Raw genomic sequence first — 19,193 nt, forward strand, 5'->3', positions numbered from 1 at the left:
GTCGGACGTCTGCTCCGCTCCCACGGACCCCACAGTTCTGGGGTACCCCCACCCCGGAATGCCAAGCCAACGTCAAATTATATCCAAAAACCACCTGTGAAATCTTAGGACATAAACATGATAATCATTCGTGAAATTGTAAGGCTGTGCTTGTGCCCATGTGGTAAAAACGCTGCTCTTTAGGTAGGCCTGTTACGCCCCAACTATAGTATCAGTCCCAACTAGAGTGCCACATTTGGGCCGGCCCAACTACAGCGCCTGTGTGCACGCAAAGTCATATTGTTTACAAATGTCATGTCATTGGTCATAGGGCTAAATGAACAGATGAAGTGCCACATTTTAGATGAATTTTGTCAAGTGCGAGACACATTGTCTTGGATTATGTTGAGACATTTCCCACAGACATGGGTCAACAATAGTTGGGCCGGGTCAACAATATTTGGGACTTAAGCTTTACTTGCAAGAGGCGTAAGAGCTGAACAGGCCTAACTTAGGTCGAGCTTGCAGGTTAACGATTACTTATTTTAATATATTGCTGCGTTTCAGATGGCATGAGCTCCTTGCTTTATTTAATACAACTTACCTACGCGAATTTGTTAAATCATGACGATGTTAATGTTGCGACAAGTAACCTTAACAACCGTAACGCTAACAATTTGTTCAGGTGGGGCTGCAGCGATGGCGATTTGCACAAGAAAAATTCGGCTTGAATAAAGGGCGCCCTCAATAGGTCAATGAGCCGAAAACTTCACCATCATGTCAATTTTTCCATCAATACAATGCGCGACAAAAACACTTTGCGTTGTCTAAAACGAGAACACAAGAAGTTATTTTTGTTCCATTTCCTTTCCTGAGATTAAAGAGATACGGCTCAAAATTTGAAGAAGGCAACTGTGGGGGTCCGAGATGATGGATCTTGTCAATTTCGAAGAACTGATTTGGGCAAAATGTTAGGAAATTTCGATCAGAAAATAATTTACATTCATAAATTCCTCTGACAATCTCCCTAACAACTTGCAACTTGACCGTGTGCTACCATTTGATAATAACCGCTGAGAAGTAATTATGCTCATTGCGTAAATCACCTGGATATGAGACAATTTAATCGATTCTGATTGGTCAAGAGTCTGTATGCCCTTGGCTCGCCACGCGCGCGCCAAGTCCATAAAGAGGTACTTGTGGACAACTTGTACAAGGAATATCTTAAATGGACGGAGGTGTTCGGGAAAATTAAAGTAAAATGCTGTTAACAAAATCGTGGAAAATCAATTAGTTACTGACTTCTTTTGAGAGATTTGTAATTGTGGCATATATCTAGGTTGAACAGGTGCCTTGAAAGCAACACAAATATAATTCTATAAACTCTATATCCGATTGCGGTTGATATGCTTGGTACTTGGTTATGTCTTAATTTTAAGAACATCTTCTTGGGATCTTAGCAAGGTTAGGAGCCCACGTTATATATATAAAAAACACTCAGAACTGCTTAAAGTGACGACATAAGTTCTGCAGTCCGGCCTATTTAGTTAATGCCCTTTAGCCCAAAGTCGTGACGTCAAAAGTTGAGCTCGTTTCCTCTCGGATAAACCTTTTTGGAACCGGCCTAAAAGTTATGGCGTGTAAAAAATCAACCTAAGGGAGATACCTCGCGTGAATCACACCTTTGCAAGACATTGGGAATACATAGTTTGATCGAAAATAATTTTATCATGTTCCAAGAAATTCTTCGGCTCCGAGAAAAAGCCATATAAGAAATCACAACTAAAGAATGAACTGGATGCGTAAGCGTGCTTACTCACTCCTAGTGAACCCAAGCAAACAACACAACGTTCAAGTGTTGACAGGCCCACAAAATAACATTCTTCCTCTAAGAATGAAAAAAGAGTTGAGCTAAGGTGCGCTGCCTGCAGTTTTCGTCTGTTCGTTACAAATTCGCCCCATTTTTTTTAACTAAAAGAAACAGCATATATGAAACCACTTCCATTATTCAGTTTGGAAAAATAGTAACATATTTTTTTAACATGTAGGGGGTGGATCCCCTTCCATGCCACATTTATCCTTATTTGCTCTCCCCAATTTCATTGTCAGCGTCTCGATCATGCCCTTAAACTCTCCTGGCCGTCGCATTCTACCACTCTGCACCTGCCTAGTAACTTCTGGGGGGACTCTAAGTAAAACAAAGGCGTTCCTCGAAACGCGGAGCCAGATGAATCAGAATGAATATGGAAAGACACAATGGGCACTTTTCTTTAGACACATGAATATTCTAGGAGACTAGGCAAAAGATTTCCTTGCCCGAGAGGCAGTGCAGATGCAAAACACGTTTCCGGAAGAATTTGGGCAAAAACCTATTCACTCAGCTATAGGGTGGATACAGACTTGGGCCAGGCAAAGAAAAGATCACCAATCGAAACCAGACTTTTCCTTTTTTTTACAAACTGTTAAACGAATTGATCCCAAATTACAAATTTATTCCAATTTTTCTAACTATTCAATATTATGTTTAAAATTCTCGAGCAGTACCAGTACAAATGGGTAAATGTTACCATGGAAAGGTCAATAAAAAAATCGTCAGACAACTGCTGACTGACGACAACTAAAACGTACGTATCCTCTCCAAAACCCGCTTGTGATGACGTCACTACATCGCAGACCCGTATCTCATGACTAACAAACTGCCCGCGTGCTGTGGAAGATTGTCAGATGGTGCGGTCTTTATCTCTCGGAGAGTGGCGGCGTTAACCTTACGTCATCGCCAAATCTCCGAGGTGCAGGCTGCCAGCTATTAATATTGGAGTTAACTCGGCAGGAATGAGTCCATAGTAAACTTCAGCACGGCTATCACACAGCACCCCCGGACAAACATTGTGACTTCATTTTAAAGGGAACTTAAACCGATATTACCGTAACTCCCTCGCACGCCTTCAGCGTTTGCTCTTCAGCCGAAGTCGAGTCATCATGGTGAAACAATTTGGAGTGGGTAGCAATCGGACATCCGGACAAAGCAATCAGTTCTCCGAGAATGATTGAAACGAGCATAATATGCACCACCCTGCGTGGGAAATTGTATATTCTGAACTTAAGCTAACCCTCCTATGAGTTGAACTTTCAAACCCATTCGTAAAATCCATACACTTGTGTAGTAGGCGTATGGCTTCGAGAGAGAGGGTTCTAAACGAAATTTAGGCATCGAATGGGGAAACGGGGGCAGGGCACACAACTACTGGTCAATACTACTAGTCAGTACTACTGGTCAATACTACTGGTCAATACTACTGGTCAGTACTACTGGTCAATACTACTGGTCAATACTGCTCAATGCGTTACGCACGAAAACGCGAGGGGACGTTTCTTTCTGAAGGATGGGGGAGCCTGACTCTTGAAGCTTGTTATAATACGGTTAAGTACGCACAAGATAATGTGTGCACTTGAAATTCCAGTTTAAAGAAAGAAGATGCTTTTTTTTCTGAACACTGTCTTATGGAAATGTCTCTCTGTATTTTGCCAGAACTTTGAGCAGGTGTTTTCAGGCCGCGGCTTCGAATGTCATTTTCATCCAAACTCAATGTAATGCCGTTGTACAGAAGTTGCAATCTGGGAAAGTTGCCAATTGCCATAAAATGGGTTCGGTGAGTCTACTCTACTTCGGTGTGTACAACGCCTCTAAATTTCACTTCACACAGAAAAGCTGTGTGTTACATGCAGAAAATCCCCCCAAATACTGGCTGTCCGATAATTTGGTTCTGGATACGCCTTGCTTCTATCGATGTCCCAAGTTTGCTTTAAAAATCTCCATCCTGCAGAGTACCCCCCCACCGTCCACTAGACGGAGTCCTGTTTGGAACAGACCCACCTGGGCCAGCGCAATGTCAGCATTAACCTCAGTTAAATACAATTATCCCTTTGAGGACGTATGTCAATTTGAGTGTCCGTATTCATCATCTTCTAGCTTAATATTAATATTACTGTAATCTTTCCAATTTTCCAACCCTGTCTGGCAGTTTACCACGCGGTCGAGCCTGCCTTAAAGACCACGGCTTCCTCTGAAAAGCATACGGGAGCCCGTCCGCAGAGCAGGGGTGCAGCTGGATTATTTTTTTTTCAGGTTGCGCGGGGAGTAAAATGACGGCAACCAGGATCCTTTGAGACACTGGTTTCCGTTTTGTGGTAAAAACGACAGAAAACTCACTTTCCTTCTCGTTTTATTTTGGTTGCATTACTACTTTCTGTTGTGGGTGCACCTTGGGACGGAAGAAATTTTCAAGGAAACATTCCCCCGGCCGCCACAGCTGCGCGGTGCTACTCAGTTTTGGAGACATGCCATGGACTTACGTGCAACTGTCAACTTCGGTTTCACATCCTTGTACCCTGCACCGGTAACTAGTTCAGACTATATCTCACCACCATCATTTTCTTAAAGCAACAAGTATATCTGGTGTCGCATAACGAGTTCATTTGTGCTTCTCGCTTGATTTCATCTCAGTGAAGATATTACTTACAGCTCTATGGCGATGTCTTATTAATTTTTGTCTGAATAAAAAAAACTAGTCGATAGTTAACGTGCCCCCACGGCGCATGTGTAATTTGGTAGAGGAATACTCCCGGTCCAGCTTCTCGATTTCCTGATCAATCATCGGTACACCGGCTAACTCATTAATCCGGTATCACAAATTAGGTTATTATCTTAAAATTAATGTTTCCGCTGGTTCTTCTACAAACAGGTTACCACGCCCACACCCACTCAGTGGAAATTGTTTGGTTTAGACTCGCAACTGACGCTGCTCACCGACGCTAGTTTGATTTTACCGCAAAACATTGCATTTCCTGCGTTCATCTGCTTCATTTTGATTCACCCACGGACGCAGAAACTTATATAACCGACCCGAGTCAATAACATCTTTCATAAGCCCAAAACGCGGTTACGAGTTCATTGCCCGCTTTTATCGTCTGAACGCGAAGGCGTAAACAGCAGTTGTCATCGCACTGCCGGATCGACTTAGTCACTGGCCAACCCCAAAATCTCCCATCTCTCAAGCACGTTTCCTGAAGGGAGAACACAAAAGAGGAAACCGGCCACATTTTCCACGGGTGAAGGTGCTTCCGAATTTACAGACGAAAAAGAAAAGGGGCTGGTGGATTTCGGTTGCGAGCCGGCGCAGGGCCCTTGCTGGGACGACCCCGTGGGACAAGCGCTGTTGGACTCCCAGACGAATCCACGCACGTACACCGCGCATTCGACCAAATAACAAAAGAGAAAGCCCTCTTGTGGGCTGATGACGCCTGAAGCTTTCTCAAGCAAGTTCAACGCGACGGTTTACCACTATTATATAACCGTTCCACCGGCTGTGCGCAAGGGTTTCGAAAACACGAGCGTAATCCGTATAAGGCGGCAAGAACTGTAAGCCCTTTTCCACTTTCGCCGAATTTCAGGCGCAAATTACACCCTGCAATTCCTCCATCATTATTTCGTGTCGCAAAAAATCTCTCCCGTTTTATTGGATGTCTGTGGGATGAAAGATGGCTGTCCTGTACACATCGGTGATTCTTAGATGCTTAGGCAGGCTGCTTCAAGGAAGTTTTGTCTCACTGATGTTAGCTGCCCTTGCTTGGGCTCTACTCAAATACAAGTGAGTAAATAATTATTATTTTTTTCATAGTTATTGTTAAAATTTAATATGCAGTGTCGAATGCCGGTTTGGGAGTTGAGGGTTGTGAAATAAGAAGTTCTTTTCTGGAAATATGACAGAAATTATGAGACGTTTCAACAGCGGAGATGCTGTGCTATCCCCGTTGCAAAGTGTGGGCTCTCTATCTTTACGTAACTCCCCCAAGAGAGAGAACCCCAACCACCGTGCTGGATATACGCTGCTCTGTGTGTTCTTTGACTTTGAATTACTTTTTACTAACCGGAGCAACTTGCAGAGAAGAGTCTACTTGCCTATAACATTATTTTGACTGCCATTAGGGTTAGGAATGCCCGCTTTTGTTGAGACCACAAGGCAGATATTTTGAACCAGTGCTGCTACTTCACTATACAACATTCATGACACTGACGAAAATACTTCCATGTGCTTAATCGAAGAAAGGCTTCTCATACAATTTGTCATCACGTATCTTAATATCGCAAGGATCGCGTATGGATCGGACAAAGCACGCACGCAGGCATGTATTTTTTTACGTTGTCGGTGAGAGATTAATATCTAAATCATAAACTTTTTTAAACTTTGAAGAAAACAGCTAAAGGGTACTATGCCCTTCTCGATCGGCGGTGGTGCACAGCGTTAACATGGACAAGTTGTAACTTTTCTCTGAACAAAGAAATATTGCCGAACTTTCAAGTTTCTTTCAACGTAAATAATCTGTTTCTCTGAATGAAAAACTCTCGGATTCCTTTGAACATCGAAAATAGTATTCCTGTACGCATACTGTGTAATTTTTGTTGGCAGCACTTGTGGTTTCCTGTGGGGTCAAACTGTATTTTCTACTTCGCTCACCTTTCCATATGGAAACTTAATTATGGTCGGTGCAGGTGATTGAGTGGCCTGTTAATAGACTTTGAAAATCACCAAACATTGTCTCAAAATAGGGACTTGCTGACAGATTGTTATCGTATACTGTATAATTCATGATTTATTGTTGTACAAGTCTTGCTAAAAAAGTGGCCTGCCTCAACAAAAATGTGAGTTTACTCTAAGCACTTGCCTCTGGAAAGAGACACAGCTGATTCTCGTCATCTTGAAACTGCTGGTTCCTTACATTGTATAAGACGTCAAAATGGCCTTGTATGGACTATTTTATTTAATTAATTAATTAGATATAGATTGTTTCCCTGTATGTAAGTTGAAGATGTGAGTTTATTATTTACTTTACGAAATTAGTGGTCATGGGCGGATCTAGACAGAATAAGTGAATATAGACTTTCCTTTAATCATAATAGACCACTCTCATTTTGCCTGCAACTTATATGGGCGACCAACATGTTTGCAGAAATATCACCTTTTGGTTGGTTTTCGACTTTACCTTAAATTCATTCAGAAAAGACTTTGTCCCATTTATTTTAAAGAGGGTTGTATTTTCATTTAGAATTCATTAGTATGTGTATTACTTTCTGATGTTCGAATAGCTGCAAGGGATTTGTAATACTTCGTGAATTGCTCCTTTAATTTGTACCGACGGAGAACTATAGTTTTAGCAGCCACTTACATGAAAAACACGGTCGTGACGTCAAAGCGCAGATCCTACTCAGCCTCTCTTTAAAATCAATGATTGGAAATGAGATCTTCAATAGAGTACCGAAGTGGATACGTCACGCGCACAATTAGTGTGTGAAAGGCATTAGCGCGAGAACCAGCGCGTGAACCAACACGCGCGCGTACTCCATTCGTTTGCACTGCACTTTCTGGTTCAAAGTGACGCCACACTTCGGTGCATGCAGAGAGAGTCTGGTATCACAGTGAACCAAAAGCTAACGCGTGCGTCTGTACACAGGCAGTTTTTTCCTAGCCCCCCCCCATGTTCAATGCCTCACTGAGCTGAACCGTTAGAGGTTGATCAAAGCTCTTCTTGCGTGATTGTATGTTGTATGTTGACAATGAAAACTCCATGTGAACTGGTAGGAGCAATCTAAAATTGAGTGGAATAATTTCCGTTTTGAGCAAGATTCGTGGAAGCTAAAGAGTGACACGGCGACATCGCATCCTATACTAGGCCGGTAGAAAGAGGAAAGTTTCGAAGAATAAAATGTTAAAAGTCACGATGAAAAACTTCCCTGGAAATTGGCCTTAACCATTGATGCCGAAACATTATCCTGGTTTTTTTCCACGCCCGGTAGATTTCCGAAATCTTTCTTTTTACCCTCGCGTCTCCTCCAGTCTTTCGCCGAAACTCAAGCCTTCGCTGCTTTCATAATGGTTTAATGCATCTGAAAGATAAAACCTGTTGTTTCATAAACTCTTCCATATCCTAATTTACAAATAAAATGGAGTGTTGATCGGGCCCTCCTTTGCTTTAGATCGCGCGGTAAGACACGTCTTCCCAACGGACCTATCGGCTTGCCCCTGCTAGGATACATCCCCTTCCTGGGCCGCAAGCCGTACCTGACGTTCACGCGCCTGGCCCAGCGCTATGGCAGCGTGTTCAGCGTCCAGTTGGGTGCCAAGCTCCTGGTGGTGCTGAACGGTCGGAAGGCGATCCGGGAGGCTTTCGTGACCAAGAGCCGGGTGTTCTCGGGGAGGCCACAGTGGGTCCTGAATCGAGTCAACCAGGGAAAAGGTAAGTTCACGATGGTCTTCCTCATCAACCCTCTAAAAACAATGAACATCACCACTGCCAACCTCATCTTCATCTCTTTTTTTAACCTTCAATCCCAAACTTCCTGCACCGACGAGGGAACAAAAAAGCGGGGAGATAAAGATAAAAGAAAGCTAGAATCATTACAAACGCTACTTTGTCAGAGTTCTTTTTTTTTCAGTTAATTAACGCAACGAACTGCTACAGGATGCAGAATGCGGCTACTCATGCCATATTCGCACAGACCAAAGTCAGTACAGATATCAACTCCAAAGTCGATGGCGCACAGCCTTTTTCGACCTATTTTCCTCCTGAATTTACAAAAATGTCCTGTCTTCATTACCAGCATTCAATCCATCGCGGTCGCCTTTGTCACAGTGATGACTTCATCGTGGTCATTAACCACCAACGCCACTTTGTCGCTGGCGTTATCGCTGTCGTCAAGTTACCCTCATTATCGCGACCACTGATATCATCTTGCAGGTTAAAAATCCAAAAGTGTGATTTCCGAAGACTTACGAGCCTTCCAACCATGAAATGCTGTCCTTAGCTATTATAGTACCACCCATTAAGTTCTTAAGAATGGTTTTTAATTTCATCCTTGATGTTTAAGACTAAGGTTTAATAAGCTGACGAAAACACCCCAGAAATCAGACTGGAGGAAATTTTCATCTTACATCGATTCTGCAAAACCCAAGAAATACTCTCATTTTGTAATAATTTGGCGGCTTATGAATCACTCTTTTCCCCTGTTCGGGTAGATAGAGAGAGAGATAGGGCTGGCTCTATTTTTGGTACACAACCAACCCCAACTCGTGACTATTTTTAGGCTGCGGTCAAAACCACTACACGCTTTTCCTGCATCAGCTTGATGTCTAAAGTAAATGTGACACGGGTATTTCACAATTCACGTTAGTTATTCAGTCCAGACGTGACATGCGTGACATTTTATTTGTTCGGTCCCTATATTTTCTCAAGTTCTTTGCCACTGCTTTGAAGGACTTCATACGATCCATATCTATGCTCCTGGGTGGAAGATGGTTGTTAGGAGATTTCGTCCTGGGAATTCTTCGCGGAAAAAGGTCTTTTCACAGATGTCGTTGTGTATGCATGTAGTGGTATACCTTACTTGTGTAGACACATTTGGCTGGGCAATCGGTATTATAACTGGGGTAGGTTAATTCCGGTTTCCCGTCAAGAGAATGACTTCAAGCGGTTGTATGTTTATTTGATTTGTTTTACAAATGGTTTAATATTTGTTTCTTTCTAAAGTATTTTTCTGCCTGTATAAATTCCAAGCCGGTAAGCTATAAATTGGAAAGGGTCCATTATACGTGAACTTCACTTGAGAACATGTTTGGGGTAACTTAAATGTAAGAAAACTTCCCATTTTTCTTTCAAATGTTTATAAATATCCATGTTTTTTCAGACAAATGAGAGTGTTGTTGCGTGACGTTGTATTGTATATTGAGGATTTCTGCTCAAATTGTAAACTTTTTGGCCGTTGGAAACCTTTTCTGGGAACCGCTCATTGACCCGTAAACCGAACCACAAAATCACTAAAATGAACAAAAGTTTCGATAGCGCTTTACCCAAAATTCTGTCAATGTTAGTGCAGAAATAGCTGCAACACACTGAGGTTTCTTCTCTCGATGACATTTCACTTTTGCTCATAATTAATATGTAAATTTGTGTTTGAAAAATTAAGTAGGCATGCACCAAAATGCCATTAAAATGCCACTTGCCAGAACACCAATTGAAAATCAGGTATGGAACACAACGGTGACTTTATTTAAACGGGAACTTTATTTAAAAACTAGTGTTGCGTGAGCCCATTTGAATCCCGGATTTGTGGTTCCTTTCTGCCCGTTTGATCTGAAAGACAGATGTCGTGCCTCTCCTTCAATCACTAATTGAAACCTCAGTCAACGCCATGACGGTAGCGCGGACTTGGCCACTGCCACAACTCAAGGTCAAATACCACGACGGGCAACGCCACGTACGGCAGTAGTTCGGCCTACCCAAACACGCCATAAGCCTTTTGGTCCTCGGGTCTTTTCTTTGTCCTCTCCGAATTAAGTATCAATTTTGGCCGGGTTCTGCTTTTCCCCCGGATTTGAGTAATCTCGGCGTGAATACCGACAAAGTGCGCTAACCCAACGAAATGGAGAGAAGGGGGGATTTGGCTGGGATTAATGTTGAGCCCTGGATGGGGCACTGAACATGTTGTCGTGGTTTGGAACATCCTCGCTGTGGTGACAGAACCGGACTCATGCTTGGTTTCAAGTTATGTGGCTGGTGTTTTGAATTTACTGAAAAGCGTGCTGAAGAGTTCGTCCAAACATTGGTCGTGTGAGAGTAGGAGCGTCTATATGGGTGTACATAACCGAGAAATTTTCGGCGGTCGTGGTAACATTTAGGTCGCCAGAGGGGGTGACGCCCAGCCCGACCTTCTCCATGCAGGTATGCCTGCTGTTTGTACATCAAAGTGGTCAATTAAGTGGAAAAAAAGTCTTTGGAAATTTAGTGGAAATTGGCATTTAATGATGTTAAACTTTTCTGTGACGTCACACAGTTGCTGAACGTGTTGATTATTTCAACGAATCCACAGCAATCTGTACATTCATGTGACGAACCAGAGATACCAAGAATTTGGCAAGGATTGTTTGTAAATACTCAGTGCCAAAAATTAGGTAAAGTGGGGAACAAATTGAAAAGCGAAAATGTTACGAACCATACTGTACTTTGTAAGATTTTGAAGTCGCATTTACAAGGTTAACGTTATTCAACAAAATACATCAAAAAAGATAATAACAAAATTAATCAAAAGTGAAAAATGTAATGTAAACCAAATGTGTACGTCGATATTTTTCATGAGTCTTGGTTTAATTCATATGCCATACTCCTCATTATGCATAGCTACCTGCTGTTTGAGAAAAGTCAGAGAATAGACTGTTGATTCGTCTGCAGTTCCACGTCCAAAATTACTTGCTAAGCCTACTTTCACCACAGTCCACAATCTTCAACGCAGTCTCAGATTTTTCAACCAAAACGAACTACACTTTTAACCAATCAGGAATCGCCAATCAGCAAGCCAATCCCACTTGGCGGGAACACCGCCGTTTCGTGCTGTCAGTCATGCGCAGCATAGGAGAAGGAAGGACTCAGATGGAAAACAAAGTTGCTGAAGAGGTACGTCAATTATAATTGAGTTTTGCTCACCAATTTTGAAGATTTAAGCAACACATCCCAAAGATAAGACCCTCCCTTTGTTCATACCTGAAAAGGACATGATCCGGATTACTTAAAATCCTGTGGGCATCTATGTATTCATTGCTCTCTCTTTCGCTATTTAAATCTTCCATTTTTAAACAGAAGCTTCTATCTTCAAATTCTGGCTTTCACTCAGACGAAACAAGCACTGCAGTTACCCGGTTTAAACCAGGCCTTTAATGCAACCGCTCAAAAATCATTACCGGCCCAATTTGTAATCAGTCCCCGGTGAGTTCTCCCTAGCACGAGATCCCGGTTCATTGAACCAGTCGAATCTCTCCGGTGGGGTCTTTGTGCAGTAACTGCTTGATGGATGGGTCCGCTCTGGGAAGGCATGTTCTTCCCCTCATTTCTTGTCGTTCCCCGACGCGAATGTCGTCGCGCTTGTTTTTGCAATGTGTTATGTGGAGTCGCTAGGACACAACCATGTGCCTCTGCTTGTCAGTGTTCCGCACAAGACTGCTTGCTGACTGATTACCTAGACGACAAAAATCTTGCGAGCGCACAGCTTGTTACATCTATCGATCATTGGCGTAACTACGGGGGGTGTCCCCGGTGGAAATCCGTGCCCCTGGGGTGGACCTATGTATAAGCTACAGTCCATCTGCTTTCAGTGTCCTCCTGGGATCCCTCAAGAAATTTCATCCAAGTTACGCTTTTGTTACTCGTTTCTGGTCTTTACTTGACAAACTCAGATGGTGTACTCTATACAAAAATACAATATCGAAAGGCTGGAGCTGGTAATGAAACTACGAAAGTGCTCTTTTGTCAAAGAAACGTTAACCAATAATTATTTGAAAAGACAAGCTTGCTTGAAGGAGTGCACACTCATATGTATATATGGAACACCATACTTATGCGTTTTTTCCGGAGCACTCTCAGAACGAACCTATTCCGTAGATAAGGAAAAGTAGGGATGATATTCAAATCTCGTACACCCACCTTCATACACCTATCTTACATCCGTTGATGTGTTCAGTGATGTGTGACACAAAGATGTCACAACTGGCAAAAGTTTCATATTAAAGCTTTTATGGGTGGCCTCAAGTTCCCCCCTTTTATAAAGTGATACGCATGGTTGCAAGACTGCTTCTCGAGCCCCAAGTTAGAACAGTGTTATTGCATGGTTTGGGCCGGTAAAACGACTTCATTTTGACGGTTCAAGATAGCACTCCATCTTCCTCAAGAAGTGGGGTGCTCTCTGTTAATGATCTTCAACTCCACCTCTCGAGAGATGCGACCAAAAAGACAGATATTGCCAATTTAATGGGATGACAATCAAATCTCATCCAACTTTCAGGTGTCCCATCTCATCGAGGAGTTTGCGTCCCACAATGGCGACGCGATGAACATGACTTATCCTGTTCAGCTGGCCTTCAGCAACGTTATCTGCTCCGTGTGCTTTGGCCAGCGCTTCAAACCCACCGACCCCGACTTCAAGCGCCTGCTGCACATGGCCGACGTCTTCTTCAGCCACCTGACCAGCGCCAGCGCCGCCAATTTCATCCCTCTGCTCTGGTACCTTCCCCTCCCCGGCCACCGGGCGGTGCGGGAGATGTACACCGGCATTTTGGACTTCGTCTCGGCCAAGGTGGACGAGCACAAAGCCAGCCTCGACCCGGACTCGCCCCGAGATCTCATCGATATCTACCTGGTCGAGATAGCTAGGCGCAGAGCTGGTACTAACCCCGATGGATCGGACTTGCCGGTGGAGAACGGTTTCAACGAAGACTACATAAAGCACGTGGTAGCCGACCTGTTCTTCGGTGGGACAGAGACGGTGAACGCGGGCGTGTTGTGGGGATTCGTGTGCATGGTCTTATATCCAGACGTCCAGGCGCGTGTTCAGGCGGAAATTGATGAAGTAGTCGGGCAGGATCGGATGCCTACAATGGCAGATCGAGCTCATCTACCTTACACACAAGTAAAAAAAATCTTTCCGTATTGAGCCCATTAACATTATCCACTTTCACTACCTGGAAATATTCCTATTTATACCCCAAAGACAAACATTTAGTCAAGAGCGAAACACCAAAACTCATAGACTTTCCAAAGAATCATCACAAAAGGGGAAACGTTTCATGCTGTTTCATTAAATTGGCAGCATTTCTAGGAAGTCTGGGCAGGCAGTTCGAACTTTCCTGGACCATAGGTTTTTTTATGGGTTCATGCCTCCACAGACGCGTAAAATCGTGTTAAACGAGCACGAGAACAAGGTTTCGAACAGGGAGAATCAACACGCGAACATTGTTCGCCAACAACGTTCTCACTCCCCACTTTCTGGAGAGTGGATGGAGAACATCAAGAACAAAGATGGCGGATATAGGCAGATACCGTAACCTAATGTTGGTTTTGTTACTTAAACTAGAAAACACAATAAGGAAAAAAACCCAGGGCAAATATTCATGGCTATTGGAGAGAATTAACCCTGATTATTTACATGGAATATGGATATTTGGGGATTTTATTTAATGTGAGATGGTAAATGTTATGCCATCTTTTCATTTGGTGTCAAAATGGCGACTGCTATCTTGACCTTCAGCGCAGCTGCAGTCGGCAGCTGGACTCCTTTTGCACTTCGGCATTCGTAATCCACACCCAAGAACACTGTTCTTAAGTCCCACGAGAATGGGGTTTTGAATACGCCCCGTAGACTGCTCAGCGTCACTAGATGTCGTCTCGTGTGATGACAGGAAAGTTAAAATGAGAGAGAAGGCGGCAAGATACAGATCGTCAAACATCATTTAAATGCTCAGATATAGTCAGTGTTACGCAGATATGCTCGTTTTTTCAGGGGGGCCTCGCTTTGTCACGGTACAGAAGAGGTCGTCAAAGAACAGCTTTAACATAAAAACTATGGATCAGTTGTTGATCATTTCAATACAAAAAAAATTCTCTTTTCTCGACCTTTTATTTTTTTTCCATTTCGACAGGCAACACTGCAGGAGATCAACCGGCGCTGCAACGTCATTCCCTGCGCCATCCCACACGTGACGACGGAAGACGTGGAAATGAACGGCTTCATATTGCCCAAGGGGACCACCGTCACGGCCAATCTGTACTCAGCACACATGGACCCGGAGTGCTGGCGCGAACCCGAGCGCTTTGAACCCGCTCGCTTCTTGGACGAGACGGGACAACTCATCCGGGGGCATGATTCCTATATGCCCTTCTCTTTAGGTAAATTGCAAATAACTTGAGAAGACAGTAGGTTTGAAGGATAGGGATCCAGGCACCACAGGTCCTGAAAAGAGACTTGAAAATTCACGAGCTCGTGGGTAAGTTTAATAAAGACAAAATACTTGACCTGAAACCTACAAAACATTATTTTTTCTGATATCACTGCAGTGCACTTTTTCACCAGCCAAGCTCAGTAGGTGGTTGAGAAACTCTGTGCGGTCATTTTGACACTAATTTTGTGAAAATCGAACATACTATTCTCGCGCAGCGCCCGTTTTTTCCCGACACAATCAGGCCAAACTGTGTACCATTCTCCAGTGCCGTGATGCTCTATACACGCCAGCTGGGAAGTGTACTGTGCGTCCTTCAACCTCAAATGACCCTAACAAGAAACGTACCCGTGTGTCACACTGGGTCGACACTTCACATTTGCATTGATGAGGACGGTTTTTTTTTACATGCATGCCAAGTTTTTCAAAAATAAGGCATGGGACGGCTGAATTCTTAGGGGGGACGAAATCCGTACTAGACCTGTGAGATGGTCCAAAATAAACTATTTTCGGGGTTAAATCCATAAATTCTATAATAATGCATTGCGGCTAAGTTCAGCATCTTCTTGAAAGCAAAAAAAAAAAGGGAACGTTTCGCATCTTTCCTCAGCGGCAGACAGAAGTCTCGGATATATATATTGACTCATCATAAATCATTATGCTGAGACAAATTTAAATCACAATGATATTGCACACTCCAAAAAGGTCGCTTTTTGTTTCACTTAGCGCATGGGCAGTACAGTAATTCCTGCCAATCTTCCCCTAAAGGTTGCCGTAAACTCTCCTTGATATTGTGTGACGAGCTGTGCATTAACTGTCGATGAAGGTCCTATCATTAAATATTTCTTTATAGACCTTTGCTCTGTCACGTAAATGGTCACCACAGCTCGCCTGACTATTGATTCCTCCAATCTGATAAGTTCATGTCGGTGTAATTCAAACCAGGACCCCGCGCCTGTCTCGGGGAGCAGATGGCCAAGTGCGAGATGTTCCTGACGTTCACGGGCATCCTCCAGAAGTTCCGTCTTGAGCTGGCCGAGGGAATAGAGCGCCCTACTCTCGACGGTCTGCCAGGCATCACGCACGCACCTAGGCCGACCAGAATCAGACCCATTCCGAGGAAAATCCGAAGAGATTAGGCGGCTTTAGCATGGTTTTTAATTACATATCCCTCGGTAGGGCTTGAACGAAATCCCACCCACAATTGCCACCTTCTCCATGACGTGTACGTTGGGTAAACCAAGGGTGGATCAAGAGCCGAATTTTCCGGGGGGAGGCAATCTTTCGGGGGAGGACCACAATGACTTTTTAAAAAAATTGTGTAACCTTTAACAGGCCTTTCTGGCCTTAAGGTGAGTTTCATTTGTGGCCATACATTTTACATGCTTTGGGAAGAGAATAAAATTGTCCCAGTATTCACCTTTTTCTCACTTTCAAAAAATGAAATAAAAATCTGCCCCTAGGAGAGACATCCCCCCCGATCTGCCGGTGAAAATTTGCCGAACTTGAGCAACTCCTTTATAGACGAAGATGAATGGAAACTTAACATTATGAACGGGTGGAATTCAAGTCCGATCAAATGTCAGCTCAGTTTAAATCGTTATTCCATGTAAGACATACATACAGCAAAATCATACAATCGTGTGGTGCTCCCTTGAAAAATCTGTGCACCCCCGGGTGCCCCCTGGGACATTTTATCCTTAGTTACGCCACTGTTGAAAAAGGCAATGGAACACATTGCATCACGCCCTTGGGCCATCTGTGAGGGTTGTATTAGACATGTTTTAGATTACTGTGTACCTGTTTTAATGAAAATCTTAAGCAAGAACAAGTGAATAAGTTAGAACGTATTCAAGGACGGGTGTGTCGCATTATTATTTGAGAGGATTACCAGAGTTGTAGGCTCGAGTCACTTGACTTGAGTCAGACTCGAGTCTCTACCTTTGTGACTCGTGACTTGACTTGTAACTATTAGTTGTTGACTTGTGATTTGACTTGGAAAATGACTTGTTACCACTTCTGGAGCTTTCACAAGTTATGACAATGCCTTAAACTCGCGCAATCTTCAACACTTGTGAAGCAAGGAGACATACTTTGTAGAGACTGCTATTTCAACTGAAAACCAACAAGTGTGTAAAGTTTGACTACCACCAAAAAGAAACGTTAGTTTTTAACTTAAGACATACCCAAAAGTTTGAACAGTTCAAATACCGCACAAAACGATACATTAACAGTGCACTTTCCCATCTCGTTGACGTTTTAAATATTTTGTAACGGTTTTTAACTCGCGTGATGAGAATAGTTAGTAGTTTAGTTGTGTAGTGTCTGCTCTTCTTAGTGTTAGTCGAGTCGAGTCATTTTAACATTGTGACTCGAGTAGAGTCATGAGGTCAAGAAGTCGAGTGGAGTCACTCTGTGTAGTGGAGTCGAGTCAAGTACCGAGCTCGAGTCAAATTGAGTCACAAATTTTTGAACACAATACAATGAAAACACAACTACATGTAAGTCATTTTTAGATTTTTTATTTTCATTTAGACATACTGAAAACATATTAGGGTGACAGGTATCCAGCCAACTAAACTTCTGCTTTTGATTTTTTTGAGCCTCGAGTCTGATAAGCTTATACTCGAGTAGAGTCTCAATGAGATACTCGAGTCGAGTCGACTCATTTACCCATCGAGAGTTGAGTCCAGTCGAGTCGTCAAAAACTTGTCACCCGAGTCGGAGTCATTGACTCGATTTATTACAACTCTGAAGTCTCTTTTGTTTTTCAATAATTTGTCTATATATAATATTAGCATTTATCTAGATTTGTTCTTCAAATATTGTAATATCAAATAGTTGTGATGTAAACATGTACAAATCAGTTTTAACCACCAAACGTGTTTTTAAATAAACCATTATTTGAATTGGATCGCAAATGAATTGCATACGAAAAATCAGGAAATTATTTTTGGTGTTAGATGGAGGTGTACTTTGTATTCGTTGGGGAAAAGTGGAATAATGTGTTTTGATCTGTTCAGCGAAAGCTTAACAGATTGTTGTTTATGCTCATGTTCAGTTCATGCAATTATATAATTGACGAATTTCTTTGTCTTAAGCTGGTTTACACAGTCCCATTTGTTCGGTATGAACCTGGGCAAATTAAAGTCGAAATACGAATGAACAACTTGGCTGTGGTCGGGTGGGTGTTAACATTAGTTCCTGGAAACTGGACAGCGACAGCAGCCCTTATGCACGGACGGTCTCTTGGAGCCCGTCCGTTCTGATAGTGTAGCGCCCTCTTTTGTTATGAATCATAATCGCGCATGGGCTCGTCATCTAAAAGGGAAGGGGGATTTCCTATACCCCTCAATCTTCAACCGTGTAGCGACAACTTAGTTTTTCAAAACCTGACATGAACTTCCATACATCAGTTTTATACATCTGAAGAAACGTGTGGCCCATAAAGGTTTTTCACGCTACGTGACATGACGGCCAGAGGCATCTTAGGAATTACCATGTCCCTGGAGGTGCGTGGATTTCCGTATCTATTGGAAATTTCATTGTACCCCAGAATCCTTGATCTAGTAAAATGTTGAGAGTGTAGGTTGAACGCCGACCATTAAAAATCACGTGACTGGGACAGATTGGTCAAATTAGTCAGCCCACTTTCGAATAATGAACATTTCAGCCATTTAGTGTCATTTGTAAAAATGCTCGGATCTTTGACAAATTATTTTCTATTCCAACTTTGGCTGTGTGGTATTTACTTGATATTAAACAATGAAACACAATTAAGAATGTAGAATTGTTTTTGTTTTGTTTTTGTGTGCGGGGGGTGTATTTGGAGGAGCTTGCAATTAATTATTTTCTTCTGAAACCTTTTTTTTAATCTTGAATGTTTGGATCTGTCATCTTCTCATTAACTTGGTATATCGAAAAAAATTGATCGATAGTTCATACGTTATGCATTACTTCAGAATTTTATTTCCTGTGCCGGCCAACCTTTTTGGTTTTAGGGGTGTGGGTTTTTAAGGTTTAAGGGACCAGTGCTTTTGATTGAGGATTTGTAAAGGAAATTTGAACGGTCTTGATTACAAAAAAGGCGGGTCCGTGCTCATATATGACTTTTTAAGAGAAAACTTAATTTCTTTGCAGTGGAGGCGTCAGGATTCTGACGTGAGGGTTGAATTAATCATCAAGCAAAGTTCATCTTAGTTCCCCAAAATCAAGTTCTAATTCATGTTTGTTCAAAAAAAATTCGATATCAAGGTCCGCAAAATGGCAAACTTCAGTGGGTCAAGTGATGGCGCTGTTTCAACACTCCGTAAAAAACTCGAAGTGGCCAACTAGTCTAGTCGTCGCCTCCCCTTGTCCGTGATCCACAACACGTACTTGATAAAGGGGGAACCAGGCTAA

The 19,193-nt window shown here is 42.8% G+C and overlaps 2 protein-coding genes across 3 annotated transcripts in view; one reads left to right on the forward strand and one right to left on the reverse strand.

Annotated features, from left to right (window-relative positions):
• LOC110979278 (tetratricopeptide repeat protein 8-like) overlaps positions 1-701 on the reverse strand; it is a 112,366-nt gene extending 111,665 nt beyond the window's left edge. The window contains exon 1 of one of the 2 annotated variants that reach the window (XM_087144177.1): positions 584-701. The gene's annotated coding sequence lies outside the window, so the exon portion shown is untranslated. The remainder of the gene's footprint in view (positions 1-583) is intronic. The other variant, XM_087144188.1, reaches the window with a different exon arrangement.
• A 4,285-nt stretch (positions 702-4,986) lies between these two features.
• LOC147800304 (cytochrome P450 2U1-like) lies at positions 4,987-17,713 on the forward strand. Its single transcript, XM_087147448.1, has 6 exons — positions 4,987-5,627; positions 8,012-8,271; positions 11,366-11,481; positions 12,863-13,486; positions 14,496-14,742; positions 15,738-17,713. The coding sequence occupies exons 1-6, from the start codon at positions 5,518-5,520 to the stop codon at positions 15,929-15,931; spliced, it is 1,551 nt and encodes a 516-aa protein (XP_087003574.1). The 5' UTR covers positions 4,987-5,517; the 3' UTR covers positions 15,932-17,713.
• Positions 17,714-19,193: the final 1,480 nt, after the last annotated feature.

This window comes from Acanthaster planci, linkage group LG01 (genome assembly GCF_054643075.1).
Source record: "Acanthaster planci isolate LZ-2023a linkage group LG01, COTS_SCS, whole genome shotgun sequence".
In the NCBI taxonomy this organism is placed as follows: domain Eukaryota; kingdom Metazoa; phylum Echinodermata; class Asteroidea; order Valvatida; family Acanthasteridae; genus Acanthaster; species Acanthaster planci.

What these genes read in the sequence shown, in the direction of transcription:
- LOC147800304 (XM_087147448.1), top strand. Translation starts at nt 5,518, where the DNA reads ATGGCTGTCCTGTACACATCGGTGATTCTTAGATGCTTAGGCAGGCTG. An exon ending in AAAACAAAGTTGCTGAAGAG is followed by an intron (nt 11,482 to 12,862) that starts GTACGTCAATTA and finishes TCCAACTTTCAG; the next exon opens with GTGTCCCATCTCATCGAGGA. An exon ending in CTCATCTACCTTACACACAA is followed by an intron (nt 13,487 to 14,495) that starts GTAAAAAAAATC and finishes CCATTTCGACAG; the next exon opens with GCAACACTGCAGGAGATCAA.